Source organism: Carassius auratus, chromosome 15 (assembly GCF_003368295.1).
Source record: "Carassius auratus strain Wakin chromosome 15, ASM336829v1, whole genome shotgun sequence".
NCBI classification, from domain to species: domain Eukaryota; kingdom Metazoa; phylum Chordata; class Actinopteri; order Cypriniformes; family Cyprinidae; genus Carassius; species Carassius auratus.
Window position 1 is genome coordinate 9,885,343 of NC_039257.1, and position 20,249 is coordinate 9,905,591.

Here is a 20,249-nt window from a genome sequence, read left to right on the forward strand (position 1 = left end):
TATTGAAGAAACGCCCACAGTATTTGAAAGGAGGGTTTGAGATTGAAGGACGTGCGCGCCTCCGCCTGCTGAAGTCAGCCCATGCGCGCTCCCGTGCCGTAGAAGCGAATGCGGTGCTGCAAGGAGCAGACCCCAAGACTCCAGCCCCCCTTTTCAACACGAAAATAACACGTATTTAGTTCCTTACCAGCGTCTTCTGAGGAATAACCTTCAGTGCTGACTCTTTGGGGTAAGAACAGCTCATCTGTGTCTCTCTTATCGGTTGTGTTTGATAAAAATCTTCGGTCGACGTGCTGTTGTAGCTGTAATTTTTGCGCCTCCTTGGTGTCTCAAAATGGCGGACGCGGCCGTTGGAGAAATACTTCAGTTTCTGTTTTTTTTTCCTTTAGTCGTGGAACTACAGACAGCTCCACTGATGTGTGTTGTCTGAACGTTATCACTATTAATATAAGAAACTATACCACTCAGGTCTGCAGTTTTAGCGGCTCGTCAGAGGTGTATGTTGTCGGCGATTCAACACGTCGTTTCATCAATGTCATGTTAGCTAGCAACAGTTGGCTAACGCCCGTGTCAACGCATAACGTTACCTCAGTTTTATCATCTCTAAACGTTAAATGGAATATTGACCTTGCCGTATGTAATAGTTCTGACAGATAAATTCGGCCATTCAAGTGATAATTTTTGCTGCATACCGGTTGAGAATAAGGTTGATGAGGGCTGTGTTGCAAAACCTAGTGAACTTCCTACCTAGACAGCATATTTCGAGTAAGTTACGATCGATAATTATTACCCTGACATGTTTAGTATTCAAACGAGCTTCAAAATAATTAAACACCTACGGCTGTTTCTCAAAAAATAATGAGATGCTTGATGTTATTTGCTCGTTTAATTCAAGGTTATGAAATATCACCGAGGTGTTTGAAAATTATTAAGCTCGTTTGCGAATAACGTTACATGATTTCATTAGGGTTGAACTGAATATTTGGACCAGTCTCAAATGTAGGTCAGTTGATTCTTCGGTACTGCTCTGGACACTGCTGTAATGATCTGTCATGATTTGATGTGATTATCGCTCTTGCAGTAAATATCAGCCCAACGATGCAAGCAGAAATTAATCCACTAATTTAATGACTGCGTACTGCATAACTAACAGCATCTTACACGCAAATGTAAGCATGCTGAAAAAGCAAGTGTGTGCATGTCGCTTATCAGGGTGTGAATGCTATGAACAAACGTGGTACCTTGTTTGCTTTGGATATTCTCTTAATGGTCTAAGATATCTTGCCAAGTGTGCTGTACACTTTCTCTAGTTGTTTGACAGGTATCATTGATGATTGCAGGGATGTTATAGCTTCGATTAAGTTCACTGAACAGAATTACCAATGTACATTAAGACTGTTTAATGTTGTTGAAAGACATTAATGTCTCCTACGCCAAATTACCTTGCAAAAGGTGGCACAGAAGTGCTTCTGAAGTGGCATTTCGGTGTCTCTTTAGTTTAATGCTGCTTGAAGGTGTCTTAAATACATTTACACACCAATTACAACTGTATGCTTGGACACTGGGTGGATATGAGCTTTTTTAATTTAGTCTGGCTTAAATGTGGCATTGCATCTTTCAATCTTAATCAGGCATAGAGATGCCTTGATTCTCATAAAGGTTGCATTTATTTGATTATGACGCTTTTAAAATAGTAATGATGTTGCCGTTTAAAATGTTTTGCATTCAAATATATTTCCGAATGTAATTTATGTGTGATGGCAAAGCTGAATTTCAGCAGTCATTACTCCATAATCAGTCACATGATCTTTCAGAAATCCTTACTTTTTTTTTTTGGTGCTCAAAAAACATTTATTACTATCAGTAAATGAAGAAAACATGTGCTGCTTAAAATTTTGGTGGAAAGTGATATTTTATTTATTTATTTATTTTGGAAAGTTCAAAAGAATTGCATATATTTAAAAATGATAAATGACCTTACTGTCCCATCTGATTTATTGCATCTTTGCTGAATAGAAGTATTAGTTTATTTTATTAATAAAATCTTACAGCCCTCAATCTTCTGAATAGAAGTGCCTATAATAATAGTTTCATTCAGAAACATTCCTTTCAGTGTCTGGCATTACACGTCATGCTTTATAACAATGTTCTGCTGCTACAATCTTATTCAGCTCACGTCTTCAGATCTTTTAAACTCTCTGCCATTCAGATGAGCTGCTACTTAGCATTCCCTTAGTGGAAATGTACTGTGATCCGGTAATCATGGCAGTTCCATCAAGGGAATGAGAAAAGTGATTATTAAGTCCAAGCTTTATTGGCCGGCTGTCTTTACCAGCTTGCACAATTCCTCAAAGAGGGATGTTTCCTTTTACCATCTGTCTTAAACTAAAGAAACTCTTGACATGACAGACTTGCAGGACTGTTTTTGGATTCGAGATGCATGGGAAGTGTTGGTAACAGATTACACTTCTATCAATCAACATTTGTGTAAAGCGATGCACCGAAACTGAAACCAAAAATGCTTTGTAATGATTATTATTATATTAAATAATATAAAGTTATGTTGTAAGCCTTTTTAATTTAATTTAATTTAATTTAACTTAAAAAAACAAGCCAGTAAAATAACCACCCTTTTACTGAAAGTAACACAATAAAACTGGACAGAATTTATATTAATATTGGTAACACTTTACAGTAAGGTTCATTAGTTAACTACTTTAGTTACCATGCACAGTTGTTCTTCAACATTTATTAATCTTAAGGTTCATTTCAACAATTACTAATGCATTATTTAAATCAACAGTTGTGCTTAAGTTATTTCACTCTGAATTAACATAAACAGTGAGCAACTATTATTATTAGTGATACAAGTCATTTTTAAATGTAAGACAGTATCCAGATTTGAAGACTACAATAAGATTTCACTTTTAATGTTAATATTTTTGGGTAGGGTCCTATGAGATGGACGGACTAAATGTTTTAGGCCTAGAATTCAGATGGCCTACCTGTTATTTTTATGGTATATCTGAAAGTGTAAATTTTAAATGGAAAAATATGCAATATGAAAATTATTTAAGAAAAAGAAACCTCAAAATAGTAAAACGCAAGATTTGGTTTTTAACCCCTTACTAGTAACCCCCCTTTTTTGGCATGGAGACAGAAATGACAAACCCAAAATAAAAAGGTTTCTGCTCATGATTCTTTCTGACTAGATACATATTCAACATATGTTCACAAAGCTGACACTTTAAAGTTTACTGTTCAGGAATCAGAATCACTCAGACTGTTATGATAATAGAGATATATAAGCTCAAACATAAAAACAAAAATAAAAATATAAAAAACATATGTTTTAAATGTATTTAAAAAAATGTTGATGTAGGAAATGAGTTTGAAAACACAGTGTAGCTAAGGCCGCAAGTCTTCCAAGACTTCATAAAAAATTTCATAATCGAATCTGTAAAACTGTGAATTTTATGAAATATTTTCTAAGGCCATGTCATGTGTGTTTTTAGAGAAGGCTAATCAGATTGATTTATGGCCCTTGTCATCTCTGTAAGATCTCACATGTAAACATTCATGTGCTCTTTGTGTATGTTTCACTGTTGAAAACTGCCCGAATCATGATTGTATTGTTCTCACCAAACGGTTCTTTCACACCTCCGCCAAGAATGACACATTATCCGCATTATTCTTTTATCATTATTCTTTTGTTTTTATTCCACCTTTATTAGCCTTGATTGTGGTTTTTCAGGCTTTACAAAGCAACAAAGCAGCGATCTCACTTCAGTCTCTCTTTGCATTTAGCCCTTATTTATCAAAAGTCTTACTATAAAAATACAACAAAACATTTTCTTACGACCTTACGTGAATTATTGAGACAAAAATGCATTATGAAGAAGAAAAGCACCTGCTATTAGTAGCATTGGTGCTAACGTTAGCATCAAGCTACATCTGACAATTTATGAAATTATTAGTACACTTTTACTCAAAACTCACTTTAAACCCCGATCGAGTGTTTATAATAACTTCCTTTAGCGATCAGGGGTGGAATTTGGTCGTTTACTGTTGTAAAAATATGTTATTTGTAGCCTTTTTCATCGCTGCACAAGTTAGCATTTCCGATGTACATTTTCGATTTTTTTTATAAAAACGCCCCAGATCTCAAGAAATTCTCATACCAAGCTTTACTATCGTAATCGCGGGTTTATTATTCGGATATTTTGTGTGTACAGAGGTGTTTCAGTGTTGTTTTGGCCAGATAACTACCAGGAAGTGTGCAGGAAGCATGTGACACGATGGGGCGGTGTCCAGATATGAAACACTAAGATTGACGTTTGAAAGACCCAATCAGAGTCTGAGTCACACACCGCACGAGCTGTGACTACTGCACGCACACAGAGATCGCTGGGAGAGGCTGTTTATCATCTGATCGCGTAAATCCGTGGAAAATGAATAGAAATGACGATTCTGTCTGAAGAAATATGAAGTAAACATCAGTAAATATATCCATATATCTCCGCAGATATGCATCTTTGGTCTGTAAATCCTTATTGACGCTGTTCAGTGAGTCTATGTGAACACAAATAAACCGCTCTTGACGTGACTGAATATGAGTGAGTTGTGAATTTCTATTCAAAATGTGGCATAATACGGATTTATTATTTTGCACTCCTGACATAAATCACTAAATATCTGTCACTGCAACAATGTTTTATCAAAATATTGGTCAAATATCGAAGCTTGAGTCTTTAAACTTTCCATTGATGCACAGTTTGTCCAGATGAAGTAAGACAGTGATGTTTAATGTGCTGTGAAAGTGAAACAATAATAAACTGGGGCCGTCAGCGATGTTTGCACGCAAAGGGGTTAAAAAGGCTTTTTCCAAAAGGTACAGAGCATAGTGTCACAAGAGGGTAGCGTCATTTAACCGTCATTTAACAGGAATATGTGTACCAAAATTTCCTGTCAGAATGTTATATGAGCGGACTTTGCTTTTTTTGGTGAGGATGAGCGGTACACGAGCACAGAGCGAATATTGAGCGTTGCATCAAACCACGCAGTGATGAGGAGAGAAACCTATGTGTTAAACTCTGCCGGGCTGGGCATGCCATATAGACGGTTTCAACGGCAACAACATAAACAAACGTTACTGCGCATGAGCGCTTTTGTGGACCTAACTTAACTTCCGGTAGACTTCCAAATAGAATCAATCAACAACAGCCAAGTCCCTCTAGAGTAGATATTTTTTGATAACAAACAATATGTTTGCTGCGTGGATCAGGCGGACTTAATGAAAATGCAAATTCATTCTTTGCCAGCAGGAGATGTCTTAAAGCATAGACATAAAGCGTGAGAAATAGAGGTTTCCCCAGTAACAGCTGTAAACAAAGCAGAGCTGGTACGCTCACAAATGCTGCGTTATCAGGCATATAACATGCAAGTCCTCCTTCAGAAATACAGCGATATAAAAACACCTGTGCTTCGTTTTGTTATTTAAACATATAAATGTAAGGAATTATTATTATTAAATGTGCAGTACGTTACGTTACTCATGTTTATTCAACGAAGCCTTTTTGAAAATTGATCAGTTTTAAAATTGTGGCGAGTCTCCAAAAATAAAATAAATGTATGGGAAACCCATCCCACAGCACAACCACCTGAGACCCAACTTCAGTCTACTCATCACCTTGCCTTTAACTGCATTTGTAGAAGGCACTGCAGCCAGACCGATATACACAACACAGACCGGAAGTTAACTTAGGTCCAGGCGCATGCGCCCGATGAAACCGTCTATATATTATATGTACATTAAATGCCATTTTCAGCCAATAATTTTCGGTGGCTGAAAATTCGGTGCATCCCTATTTGTGTTATGTTAATCTAGCCTAGGTCCTTGTTGAAAATCTCTTATTATGATCATACTAATAAACAATGGCAAAGACCAGAATACAGCAGATGCTGGATTTCTTTGTTTCAGTCTTTGTCTTTAATGTCACTTGTTAGTGCTCAGCGTTGGGCTTTTTATAGCAGGAACGGATAATCACTACTGGACTGTTTTTGCCCAGTTGTGTGGTTCGGCTGCACACAGACGGTTGCTAGAGACCCCTCCAAACCCTTGGCTGAAATAGCGCAGGATAATTGTGTGTTTGTGGAGTCCCAACTGGCAGTTTGCATTGACTGGGAAAGAGGTGGTGTGGCATGAAGTAATGTTACTGTGGGTTGGGTTCGCTCCTTGGATGTGAGTCTGCAAAGAGTTCATAATGCGTTTCAGTGCCAGTGGGGATCAGTAATGCTTTCACCATGGCGACTGAAAGCTCTGATATGGTGAAATGTAGATTTCAAGATGGTGGATCAGTAATATCTTGTGTTTTGATTCATTCTGTTGACATGTTGAAACGGCCAGGATTATATGTTAGGGCTCCGTTTGGTACGATGTGTGACTTGGACCTGCATGTTCGAGAATGTATAAGCTTATAACTGCAAGAGCTCATTAAGCTCTTTGTTGCCTGAACTCGCTTTTTTGACCCTAATCTAATTTTCAAAGATTACAGTTAGTGTTGCAGGAGTCCCAAAGCACGCTCTAATATGAAATTGTACTGGAAACAACAAATATAGGTCCACTGGTCCACATTGGGTCTACTTGAATTGGGTTTCCTCAGCTGCTGTTAATGTTTTGTATGGCAAAGACTGAAAGAGTTACTATGTCATTACAAGTCCCATTTCAATAAAACAGTCAAAAGAAAAGAAAAAACAAGATGGAGGATAAAGAGCTCTTCTTGCTCTTTGCATATCATTCACATTCCTGGCATCGTCACTTGCTGTCCTTGCTGGTAAAAAACCCAGTTAAAACTAAAGGGGAAAGAGGTCTGGTGCACATCACATGTAACGCTGCTGGGATTGGCGAGTCTACTGAGGCTGTCATGACATGGTGGTTTGTATTCTGCTTCTCTGTATTTTCAGTGATTATCTGAACCATTGTAATGACAGGCCTGTCAGCATATCAGAGCCTCTTTAGTCGTTTATAGTTCAAGTGGTGCTTAGGATCTGGCAATTTACAGATGAACATTTTGCCCAGCAGGTCAATAGCTGATAAAGACAGTTCTCTGATTCTTATTAATAATATTTGGTTTGAAAGCATGTTAACTCACTTAACCGCAGTTGTTTTTGGTCTCCTTGGTCTGTGGCTCAGTTCTGAACCTGTTAGATTTATGTGTTGGTAAATGTGTGGAATGTCTTTTGAGTGTTCAGGGCTCGGGTGAGGAATGTGGTATGCTAACCTCTTGTTCTTCAAGAATAGTCCCATAGACCCTCAATAGCAAGATGCAGGTCTCTAATGGCGCTTTCCCACTGCATGGTACGGCACGGTATGGTTCACCTTTGGGGGGTTTTCCACTGTGTACAGTACCTGGTACTTTTTGTTAGTACCACCTCGGTTGAGGTTTCAAGTGGACTGTACCATATCCAAAACTTGACGTATAAACTCGGCTGATCACTGATTGGCCGGAGAGAGTCTTCATTACCTGCGTCACTGAAATTGTGACACAAACACAAAACAACTCGATTTAGCTAGATTTAAATCAGCACAGACAGCAAAGGATCGAACTGTTTTGAACAAACGCACCTTTTTTTTTAAACAACCAAAAAGTTTCGTTGTCTGTTGCGGAAGTACAGACGTTCCTCTTGTTGATATCAGAGGAGCGGTTCCAGCAAGAGCTTGATGGGGCGACGCAGAATGAAAAAGTTTTTTTTTTTTTGGAGTCGTGGTAGTGAGGCGGTGCAACTATAATGACGTGAATAATCCGGCCCACTGTATACTAAACTACAGTGGAAATGCAAAGTGCGCCGAGCCAAACCGTACCGTACTGAGCCGTACCACACAGTAGAAAAGCGCTATAAGAGGCTTATAGTGCTTCTCCTCACGCGTCTCATCAGATCAGAGAGTACTGATTCCAGTGGCTGGATTAGCTCTTTATTAGTCAGGCTGTTTGTTTCCAGGATGAAATTCTCAATTACACAATGGGATTTCCTGAACAGCGCAGAGTAGTTCTGTATCATAAAGCTAGTCACTATGGTTGTTTCCAGTAAGTTGTATTCGTGCCAGTCAATTTACTGATTCCTGATACTGATTTCATCTTGATACTGATTTTAAATTAATTTTACAAAGTTGTTATTGAAGGAAACAGTCAATGATAAAAAACAGATAATAAATAAATTAGCAGTAAGTGGTTTTCTTATTGCTGTCATTTCTAAAATATTTGACTGCCTTTACACTGGATGTTGCTCCCCCAAAAATGAAAATTAGCTGAAGATATATTCTCCTTCATGCTGTCCAATATGTAGATGCACTTGTTACTTCTGAACAGATTTGGAGAAGTTTAGGGTTATATCACTTGCTCACCACTGGATCTTCTGTAATAAACAGGTACCATCAGAATAAGAGTCCAAACAGCTGATAAAACATAACACAGTAATCCACAAAAGTTGTTCACATGATGCAGCCCTTCAATTAACATCTTAAGTGAAAAGCTGCATGTTTGGAATAAACAAATCCATCAATTAAATGGTTTTAACAGCAAATTGCTTAAAATACGAGTCCTATGAGTGAAATAAGATTTTATCTGTTTTGCCCGCCCCTTGTACCATCTGTTTATATTAACTCAAAGAAAATTGACTGTTTACACCTTCAGTAGCTCAATACATCGATCATACTGTGAGATAGGTATCAGGTAGTGGATGATACACAGCACTGTTTCTTAGGGATGACCAGTTGTTGTAATCTTCAGGCTTGTAGTTTGTGCTTGGCTTTAGTACTATTGTAATATGGCCTCCCTGTAAAGTAGCAGTGCTTTTGCCATCCCGACTAGATAATGATCTCTCATTTAGCTGAGAGAAATTCAGAGTCCTGCTTGTTGCTGTCAAACTGTGTATCTCACTGCAGTGCAGAAGTAGGTTGATGCTAAAATCTGGGTCAGCGGTCCCTTTTACACATGTTCAGAGCTCCCGACAGGGGCAGCAGGAGTCCGTAACAAAATGCTCCACATGGCAGCCGATAGAGAGGACTGAATGCAGGCTAGAATGAGATGTGTGCTGGGGGAAATAGAGCAGATGGAAAACCTGATGAAATGTGTGTTAGCCCCCAAAGCTAATGTCACCGGAACAGGGTCACTACCATATTTCCACTGTTGCCTTAAGCCTGTGTGACCACTACTCGTCTGGACTGTGATTATTTGCATTCTGATTCCAACCAAGAGGTCTGTTATTGTGAATGACAAATGTGTCCTTTTCCTCCACAGATGCAGGGACTGTCTGATTGGTAGATGCCTGCAGGCTGTCAATGTGTGGTGTTCCTCGAGACCGAATTTAAGGAGAAGTGTTTGGGTTGAGCTTCTGACCACCTGCAAGCCGGACCCAGCGTCCTATCTCTGATCTCCTGCCAAGGAGATAGCAGTTCCTGCACACACTATACCTGACCCCCGCCCCGTCCCATCCCCACCGCCACAATGGTGCTGTCACAGAGGCAACGAGACGAGCTGTAAGTTCACAAACCCACACATCACTGTGTACGGCAAACAATAGAAAATACATCTGTGAATCTGTGTATGTGCAATAGACATCATCATAATCCTTTTTGAGGAGAACTCATACCTCATTAAACCTTGGATCACAGTGAAGTACTATATGGATTTACCAGAGAGTTTGACAGCTGAAAAGAAGAATCAATATGCAGAAGTCTATAGGAGGTCTAGACCAAGGCTGGACATAAACTACCCTTTTGTGTCCCATCAGAATAGACGTCATCGTAATGGGAGTTTTTTTTTGTTTTAGATGCAATGACAACAAATGTGCTATTTTAAACTAGTTTGGTCTAGTTATTGAGTTGTCTTGCAGCTATATGAGGATAAATTTGGCCTGAGGTCCTGAACACAGAGTAATTAACCTTCGAATGTGCATGAGGTGGACAGATAAGAGCTTTTAATCATCAGTATGAGGTAATGAGGGAGAGATTAAAACTAGTTGAATATGTAAAGCTGTTTACCCCTCCTCCATTGCAGAGGATGTAGCCTGGCTTTCTATGAACAACCTAATGAAGATATTGATTGGAGGAGCTTATCTTTAGTTTTCCTGACATAAATGTGAGAAGTGTATCCACATCTGCTCTGTGCGTTTTGATGTTGATTTAGAAGGCTACTCATAGGATTGGGGTTTGACACAAATTTCTTAATTTAATTCTGACTCGAAAGCTTTCGATTGTCGAAAGCTTTCGATTTCGATTCAACTGATAGTCGAATCGCATGTTTTGGGGGTTGGGCAAAATACATTCAGCAGTAATAATTATGTTAACACAATGAAAATGTGTAACGGACGCCTTGCAGATACAAACAGGGATACAATTATTTTTACAATAGTGCTCTCATTATGACGTTATGTATGACAGTAGTTATTAATGTTCTGCATTTAAATTCTGAACTGCGCGTGCTGAAGATGACCAGTAGAATGAAGCATTTGATATCAGGTTTTTAAGCAGTGTGATTTAACTTATGAATTATCTCATATAGAATACGCTTCGTTATTTATACAACGACTTTATTACGACTTATAGGCAATATGCACAAAATGCCCATAATGCACAAACGTGCAGCTCTGAATGAACTCCTTTTGTGGATGTGTTCTTCACGCAACAACGTCCAGAAACACAACAACTAAACTCAAAAAATTCACAGCGTTTTATTATAATAGTGTTCTCATAATTATGTATATGACAGTCCAGTCATAGTTTTTAATATTCTGCATTATTTGTCCTACTCGGGCTGCACACTGAAGAGATAATCACCGTAGTACTACAATGAAATGCTTAACTGCACGAGATAAATTATATATATATATATATATATATATATATATATATATATATATATATATATATATATATATATATATATATATATATATATATATATATATAAATAAATAAATAAATAAACAGGCTGAAATGTTTTGAAATCACTAGTACCCTACCTGATCAAAAAAAAAAAAAAAAAACTGTCTTTCACTCTGCCTGTGTCAATTTGAGTCTTGCTAAAAGTTTTAAATCCCTGCCACCAAAATGGTCCTCTGTCAGTCACGGATTATGAAATGTGAAACTTAAATCTATAGGGGTGGTTGAATTTATTCGTGCATGTTAAAATTATTTATTTGAAGCTTCTTTTCAGGTTCTTATTTACAGAATTATTTGAATAGGCTGTATAATTAACTTACTGATAGAAAACCAGTAGTTCTGCGTTAAATCAGACATTTTAGCACCCCCATATAGCAAATATGGCACGATCATAACACCCCATGAATATTCGACTGTGAGGTTGGTAGTTGAATCAGGCTTCTCCTATGAATCTTTGATTATTCGGGGTCAACCCTACTCCTGTCATTGAACTGCAAATCAAAGTGTTGCCACCTTGTCAAACAATTGATTCGTGTAAAACAAAGTCAATGCACATGTGAAATCTGCACATACAAAATATGCCTGGTTACAAAATGGGGATATTGACTAAATGAAACCCTCCTACTTGATTTATAAATGCTTTGTTTTGTGAAATTTCTGAAAAGTTGAAGTGGAATTACTTTGGGTTAAAAAAGAAAAGAAAAATGTGGTACTGTTGAAAGAACCTTAACTTCCCACTCTGCATAGATTCACTAGCATGAATGTCAATAGTCCTGCTAGACTGGCAGCAAATAATGGGCAGTTTTTGTGAATCCTGGTAGAATACCAGGGGGCGTCCTAATGCAATACTGCTGCATTCATTAGGACAATAGTAGAGGGAGAAATGGAGGCAGTGACAAGCTGACCGGATGCCTCAATAGTTTATTTTCCTCTTTTGCAGATTTCATACAGAGCACATGAATAGAATCTGTATTGTTCAAGTTATTCAGGCTTTTCTCAGTGCATAGAGCTCAGCTGCTGGCAATACAGAAACGATACTCGAACCCTTTCAAAATCTTTTCTTGGGGCATGCAAAGAGGTTTTGTTCTCTTTATTTAATTTAGTCATGAGCTTTAATCTTCTTACCCGCCTGGTTAGTTTTTACTTGTAGAGTGATTTATATATTATTTTAGATGAATTTTGTTAATTTGCAACACAGGCCATCATCACATGTTATTAAGAAAAAAAAAACTGTGTCAGGATTTCTGGTGATGTTTATCTTGGTCATACGGTTTCACAACATCTTAAAAAGTCTATATATAGTTACAAAGTCATAATAGAGTCACTCATACAATAGCACGTTGTTTGTGCACTGAACATTTAGCAGATGGAAGCCTGCGAGGGTTTACTGTAAAAAAATAAACACACAGCACATTGCTCAGTAGACACAAACTGTTGGTATAACGGAATCGAGATGTGTGTATTAATGATGGAAGATTTGCTGTTCTCATGTTAACAGTGTCTCAGGAGTCATTGCTCTCCTGGAGCGAGAGTTTAACTCTCTCAGTGTGAGCTTATAGGTCAGGCGGGTCTTCCTATATAGGAGCTAAATATTACTGTTGACTCTGCAGTTGAGATAAAATGTGCTCTCAGCTTGCTCTAGGCTGTGTTTATTTGATTGTAGTGCTTGTGTCTTGTTATAGATCTTACCTTCTTTGGCTTTGGGATTTTATTCTAATTAAACAGATTTGCATGTTAATTGAGAAATGCATTATCTATACATAGCTGATGTCTAATTTATGCTCCTCCTTAGCTTCCAGGGCAGCAGTTTGAAATTCATCTCCACACTGAAATCTATCACTCAAACAAGGTTCAGCAGGGCCTTTAGCGACTACTTAAACAAAAATGTCCATGTAATTTGCATATCATGTATTATGACTGTAATACAATTTCTTTTCACTTTTTTACATTCCTGCAATTTCAAATGTGTTTGCCAATTACAGAAGAAAATGATTGCATTTATTTGTGTTTGAAATATTTCAAACCCATTTCATCATGACTGTTGTGGTTAAGCGTTGTGCTATAGGTGTGGCAGGTGTGTACAGGGCTGGGCTCTGGAGACCACCTCTCTACCTCATTCTAAAATGTAGCCGCTGTGCCAGCCCCTAGTGAGCTCTGATGGACCAGGCGCCAGTCAGTCAGCAGGAATCCCATCAGAAGTATGGATTTAATCTCCAGACTGAGGAGGAGGTGATGGCCCTTCTGCTGCTTTTAGGGGCCTTATCCGTCGGCTTAGATGCTACCTCAGCATCCCTAGAGTCAGTCTAGACTTCAGACTGGGATTTATTATATTATTCTGGAGGTCTGAAATAGGGTAATTGAAATGCCAAAAATTTTAGATGTTAAGAAAAGGTTCAAACATTAGGTGGCATTTGAATGGCAATTTTGTGAATGTGTAGTTGTTTATGCTTAAGAGATTCCTGAGGAGGAGCTGAGCAAAGCTTATTACACTTATAATACATGCATTAGTGCTACATGCAGTAAGAGATTACTGTGCCAACCGCCACTCCTCCATACCGGCGAGGGAATGCGTAATCTAAAGCTTCCCCTTGAAAGAGTGTGGAAATCCCTTTGCTCCTGCCTGCTTGTTGTGTGTGTTCCTGTGCATAAATGAGATAGTGCCATGACTAGGGACCTTATTCAAATGATTGTAAACAAAAACACAGCATTAGTGCAAAGACCCCGTTCTGTCATCTTAAAGGGTGTGGCTTCTACTGAACTGCCCAAATCTCATTAACGCTTCTGTCAAAAGGTCTGCGCATGTGTATGTGAGACAGCTGGCTCAATACTTCCATGCTGTGCAGACACACACACTCACACATCCGATTGCTTGTGCCTTTTATTGCACACACTAACTCAAGGTCTGCCATCTCTGAACTGCCAGAGCATGGAGCAATTTCAGTTAACCTACATTCATCGTATAACTAAAATAAGATCTGTTTGCTTCAGTTAACTATTTAGGTAGCTTTGTCTAAAAGAAAATTAAAAATAATAAAAAATCATTACAAATATCAGTCGCTGTTTGTATCAGTAAAATCTCAATTAGATTTAACTTTCTCTTTTTTTGTAATAAAAAAAAAAAGTTTAAATTATCACCATCATAATTTTTATTATTTAGACTTTTAAAAAATCCTAATTGTAAGCAGTATTAATTGCTGTAACCATAAAACATTGCTTGTTTGGTATTTCTTTTGATTTTATCATTTAGGGGTGCACCAAAATGAAAATTCTGGGCCAAAGCTGAAAATAATATTTAAAATTTCTTTATTGTATTATTAATTAAAATAAGATAGTTATAAATAGATAGTAAATAAATCATTTTAATGATACTGAATAAAAAAAAGAGCCACTAATCAAACTTTTATTAAATGTAAAATAACAAAACCGTATCAATTTTGTTTTTTGTTTTTTTTGTTTTATGCAACAGAATGAGATTTAGGTGTTCCTGTGGCTCAGTGGTAGAGCATTGCGTTAGCAGCACAAAATGTTGTGGATTCAATTCCCAGGGAACACACACAGACTATTGTTAAAAAAAAATCCGCTTCGGAAAAAAGCTTCTGGTAAATGTTTAATTATACAAATAATGTATATAGTCCTAAAGAGCTATTGTCAGAGCATGTGAGGAGTGCATAGCGTCATGAGAGGGTAGTGTCATTTTACCAATGAAATTAGGGATGCATGATAAATATCGGCACAATATTTAATGCGCATCTCATCAGTAAAGCGATAAATCTCTACACGTGTGTGCTTTCATGTAGAGCAGCATTAACTATACTGAGCCATTGTTCACTGATAAGCTGCGCAAAACCACCTTCATATTTTGCTCCTGTTTTGCACAGGTTTTCATTGAACGGCTCTGTGCAGTAAATGCTGCTCCACATTAAAGCACACACGTGTAGAGATTTACCGCTGATTACAGACAAGATGTGCATTAATATAGTGTCGATATTTATCATGCATCCCTAAATGAAATATTGAGGCTCTTTGAGAACTGATGAGGTCAGAGTGTTAGATATGCTGTGGTTCCTCCATTATATCTTTTGGCTCACTAGTTTGAGTCATCAGCTTTGGGAGCTCATTTGTTCCATTTAGACATTTGAGTGAAAATGTTTGTTCAACTGGTTCTTACTGGAAACCTGCGTAAAGTTCCCCTGGTTGCTCTGAGAACACATTGTGTGCACAGAACCACAGCAACCTCTGCTCAGGTGCCTTTTGTCAAGGAATAATCAGCTCTCCTGTAGAATCCCTAGATAGAGCTGCACAGAGATAGTGCTGGCTTTGATGAAAGCCACTTTCTGTCGGCCATGTTGTTTCATGTACAGGATAGCTGCAGGGGAGATCAGACTACTTCTGTTTGTACAAAGGTTACCCTCTCCCAAAGCCTGCAAAGGGACTCATTCTGCAGTCCTGTGATGCCATGCTCTGATACATGATGGCAGCTGGATAATAAGCAAAGCAAATCCACACGCCAGAGGCAGTCAGACAAGATATACCCACAGGGGCTCATCGCAGTCTGATAAAACAGTGTTTGTTTACAGAGGAGAGATGCGCAGGGTTTGTGGAGTAGATGTGGGAGGGGTACTGGATGCTGTCTGGCTGGCAGTGGTGATGTGGATCCGGAAGCAAGCTCTTAGCGGAAATGATGATAGAGCGAGATGACTCCCCTCATAAACGAATGAGGTAATGTTCCTCATCTCTTCTCCTGCAGCCGCTCTCTTATGCTCACTTTAATGCATCGCACACACAAACTGCCACTGCCCAGCTTTAGATTTACAGTTTGACTTGCTCTTCAGCTGCATATTCAATCATGTGGTCCTAAAACATATGGTAATTAAAGACTTAATTCTTCATTAAATTAACTATTAGGTATGTTATAAAATCATATGTTCTGTGTTTTGATTTATTACAAAAATGGTGCTAATCAAAAGATTGCATAAATCTTTAATAAGTTAATATTTTAAAATGTAGTCAAATTAAATTAACAGTTCCCATGAAATGGTGAAATGCCAATGAAGTGAACTGTCACACTGTGTCACACCAGATAGGTCAGTTGTAGCGTGGTGCCGCACTAGTCCTCATAAGTGGAGCCATCACATTTAAATTGTTTCCAGGTGGCTGGTCCCAGTATAGGTCATAAGGTCTGGACACACCAAGATGACTTCAAAGAACTAGGGATGACGAAAGCCAACGGTGTTGTCGCCTTGCTTCGGACCAAAAAAGCTGCTCTCGAAGACACCTCACAGACTACAGCTGACAGGAAACTAACACGTGCGTTCTGTGCATGCGTGAGAGGAATAAACTGTCTATATCAGCAGCAATCAATAGTATATATTCGTCATTCAAAAGGAGAGACTGAAACAAAGATATACGATATAGAAGCAGATAAGTAAGGCGACAACAATTGGAGCGTTCTCTACTGCACAGACTCTGATCCCAAATAAGTGCAATATGTCTGTGCCCTTTTGGGACGATGGTTGCTTAATATTTCTTTAGAGAAAATTAATGAAAAAAAAAAAGTACTTTTTTTTTATTTATTTTTTTATACAGTCTATGGTCGTGCCACGCTATAATAGCTGAAGTCTGTCTACACTGGACATGACAAAGCGGCAGTTGCAAACAATTAGAATTTTGTGTCAGTACATCATAAATAGAACAAGGCATCAATTTAATGTCTGGGATTTGTTTTGTGAGTAGAGAGCATCACTAAGTCTGCCTGCAAGCAGTTTTCAAAGCAGACAGCCTTTTCTTTATCATAATTATCAGATTCTTTATCATATTTCCATGGATCTCTGGTAAATGCAAATAATGCAAGGTCCTGAACAAACAGGTCAGCTCTTTCAGGCCTGTAACAAAAACCATCTTTATCATAAGCAAAATTCAGAAGGCATCTCTCAACAGAGTTGGATTCGTAGAGGAAATATTGCAATGACCCATAGCTTTTGAAAGCTGACAACAAAGAATTTGTATTCTTCTTTCCAACATCATAGAAACTGGCCATGATGGCATGAACATCAGCCCTGATCATATTTCAACTCAATATGAAACAAAGGAGCCACTGAAGCATGTTGCCTTGTTTGTTTTTGAGAGAAATGAGCTGCAATTGTTTAGGTACAAAAACCGTTTGAAGTAAAGCTGACCTTCATCTCACTCTAACTGAAAAAAAAATATTGTTCCTTTTACCTCATTAAATCTAGCTGACATTGTTTAATTAAAAAGCGGTATACAGTTATTGGAATCACTGGATTTCCTTGTTAAAGTCAAGTGCATGTGTAGATGAGATGCATCATGCAGACTTCATATATAAATAGCTGTCTTTTTGCTGTTTAATATTCAGACACTAGTCCATTTTTTATTTGTTCATCTACATTTTGCCAAATTCTGACATTCCATGTTATACAGTAAAATTCCATTATGACTGAATTTCTTGATTCTGTCCCAAAAATCATATGGCCTTATTTACCTGGCTGTTGTCATATTACAAAGAACGTTGTTTTATTTCATATTGCAAAAAAACTGATGTATCATCCTTTGATGCTCACGGTGTTTGAACATTCAGATCTACCCAAAAAGGGATGCAGATCTGCTGGTTTTTCTCTTTTTTTTTTCTGACTGTGCAGCTAGCAAGATCGCAAAAAATAGCTATTGTAACTGGCTGTAATTGTGGTTTGGATGTGTTCACCAGTGGGTGGTAGGGCTGTCACTTTTGTCACAATTTTCGATTTTAAAGACATAAGTAGTCATTGGATCGATTGTAAAATCGATTTTCCATGTCTAAAAAAATAAGACGTTTCCAGACGCCAAATAACAGATAAACGTAAAGAGAGTGCTGGAAATGCACAAGTCATTAATATTTCTTATTTATTGGCATGATGTTTTGTGCAGAATAACAAACAGCAACAGGATTCTAACATTCTCAAAAAAATATGTATGCAGAGGGGACGGCTGCCATAACAAAAGAAAAACATCACTGCAGACTTCAACCCGGCTGCATTAATGATTTAGGCAATTCAAAAATCTCCAAGATTATTTGAAATAATGATTCGATCCATTTCAAACAACTGTTCAAAAAATGAAACTTTAAATGGACTTGAGAACAGGCCATGTGTGTTTTTTATTGAACGTAACTGACACTTAGGCTAGGCGGCACTATAGGCAGGCATAATTAAATGCACAAAAAAGGCTAGGGTTATTACAAATTTATTGGACAGGAAAACAAGTCGATCAACATTTTCGGGGTCCAGAGCAGAGCGTTTTTTATTCACTGTATGTCCAGCTGTTGAGAAGATCGGTCCGACCACACTGATGTCCCAGGCACAACTACTTCATTGCCAGTTGCGCAAGGTGGGGGTATTACTGCCAATTTTCCACCAGAAAAGCTGGTCGCTGTCAGCTGGCAATAGTGGCTCCTTTTCATAACTCAGCATCTCCTGTAAGAGGTCGTGTTCGATGTCACTGGGTCTTTCTGCTTGTTTGAGTTTTGTTACATCTATACTTTTTAATTGTTTAATTCTTTTAAAATTAAAAGTGTACATATTTGGTTAAAACCAATTCCCTATTTTCATTTTCGAAACTTTTTTTGGTTGGTCCGATCGATTGTGCAATCGATTATCGAACTAAAAGTGACAGCCCTAGTGGGTAGGCAGGTGTGTGAGGACTAGCATGAGCATTGGAAGATGCATCTGAGAGTCTAAATGTCATGATACTTTACCTCCATAATGGGAACTAATTGAAGGTCATTTGTTATTATTAGGAGACAATGTGCTTGCTTGTTTGCTTGTGCCAACACTGATCTTAGTTTTTGTCTTTCAACACATAATCTAAGATTAATCATTCCGGTTGCGTTATTACCACTAAATCGCCATCACCTGCTTTTAAATGGAGCGGTATTTAATAGACAAGAGCTGTAGATCACTGCCAAGCTATGCAATATCGTATTCATTATCCCCTTTGATGAATACGCAATATGAACTTGATATTGCATAGCTTGTCAGTGATCTACAGCTCTGATAAAAGAACAAAGATCTTTCCTGAATGTACATTTCCATAAACATCAGTTTTGTTTTGCTGAACAGCTCTGTTTGACTCACAAAGAAGCATTGTTGTTCAGATGTGTCTTTAGGAAGCTATCTGTCGAGCATGTCCCACTCAAAGCAGAGAACGGTCACATACACACATTCCCTCCAGCATGAAGCAGTGTGTAGTTCAATCCAGCATTTATTTATTTACAAATTCTAAGCTCTGATTATGACAAGTGTGGTATAAAAGCTTTGTTTATTAGAGGAATAATAGGAAAATGTTAGATCGACCTTGCCTCTGAATGCTGCCGGTTGGTCACAAATTTCCAAAAATTCGATAACATATAGGCATGGTTTCTTTTCCTAAATATTTTAGGTTTTTATTTTATCATCATTTAGCTATGTAAATGAGGCCATTTCGTTGAACGGCATCCAAAGGCATGGTCACGATCTAACATTTTCCTAACCCTATAAGAGCACAAATCTTCTGTTGTTATTGTGAGTGTGCACAAATGAAAGTAAACACTTTTGCGAAAGTGTTTAATTTTTTTTTTTTTTGTCTCCGCTGTTTCGATTGTGCTGGAGCCTGGCGCACACGTATATTCTAGCGATTCAAACCTACATCGCAGTCTGTTCATTATCAAAATAAAATAGTCAACTAAACATTTGAAAGGTTACACTGGTCAGTTTAAATAGACTGTAGTATACTCTGCTGTCATGCCAATGACGTTTTTGCTCGTATGAAAAGGATCATCTTTTCCGTCTATGTCCAAATATGTGTTAAGTAGTTTACATTGAATTTTAAACTATTATTTATAAATGCATTGCGAATATGGAAACATTTGGATTTGTGCCGAATGAGACATGAGCAATAACCTCCAAATAAATGTAGCCAAAGCCATGCTTGCTTGTCCTCGCATGCATGCACACACAATCTAATGATATGATATATAATGCACTAGATGCTGGATTTTTTAAAACAAATAGGCCTACCGGAACGCAAATATTCAAAATCGTAAATTTTCTAGAACAGAATCCAGCAGGATCAATTAAATGTGAGCAACAATGTGCAGGGCAGTTGCACACGCGCCACATTATGTTTGGGATCATTTTATTTTTAAATGCCATAATGTCAGTTGAAAACTGAATACAACAAAAATACAACAACGAGCACCACAAAACCATTTATAGATGCGTGTTTAGTGCTCTCCGTGACAGAAAATAGTCAACAAAGTAGAATTATCTCAAATCACATC

General features: G+C 37.9%; 1 protein-coding gene across 1 annotated transcript in view; it reads left to right on the forward strand.

The window, feature by feature from the left end:
* Positions 1 to 71: 71 nt before the first annotated feature.
* Positions 72 to 20,249, forward strand: part of LOC113115018 (lissencephaly-1 homolog A) — a 37,530-nt gene continuing 17,352 nt past the window's right edge. Inside the window, exons 1-2 of the mRNA XM_026282213.1 lie at positions 72 to 229; positions 9,297 to 9,535. Of these exons, the coding sequence (XP_026137998.1) occupies positions 9,504 to 9,535 (32 nt within the window). The 5' untranslated portion in view covers positions 72 to 229; positions 9,297 to 9,503. The remainder of the gene's footprint in view (positions 230 to 9,296; positions 9,536 to 20,249) is intronic.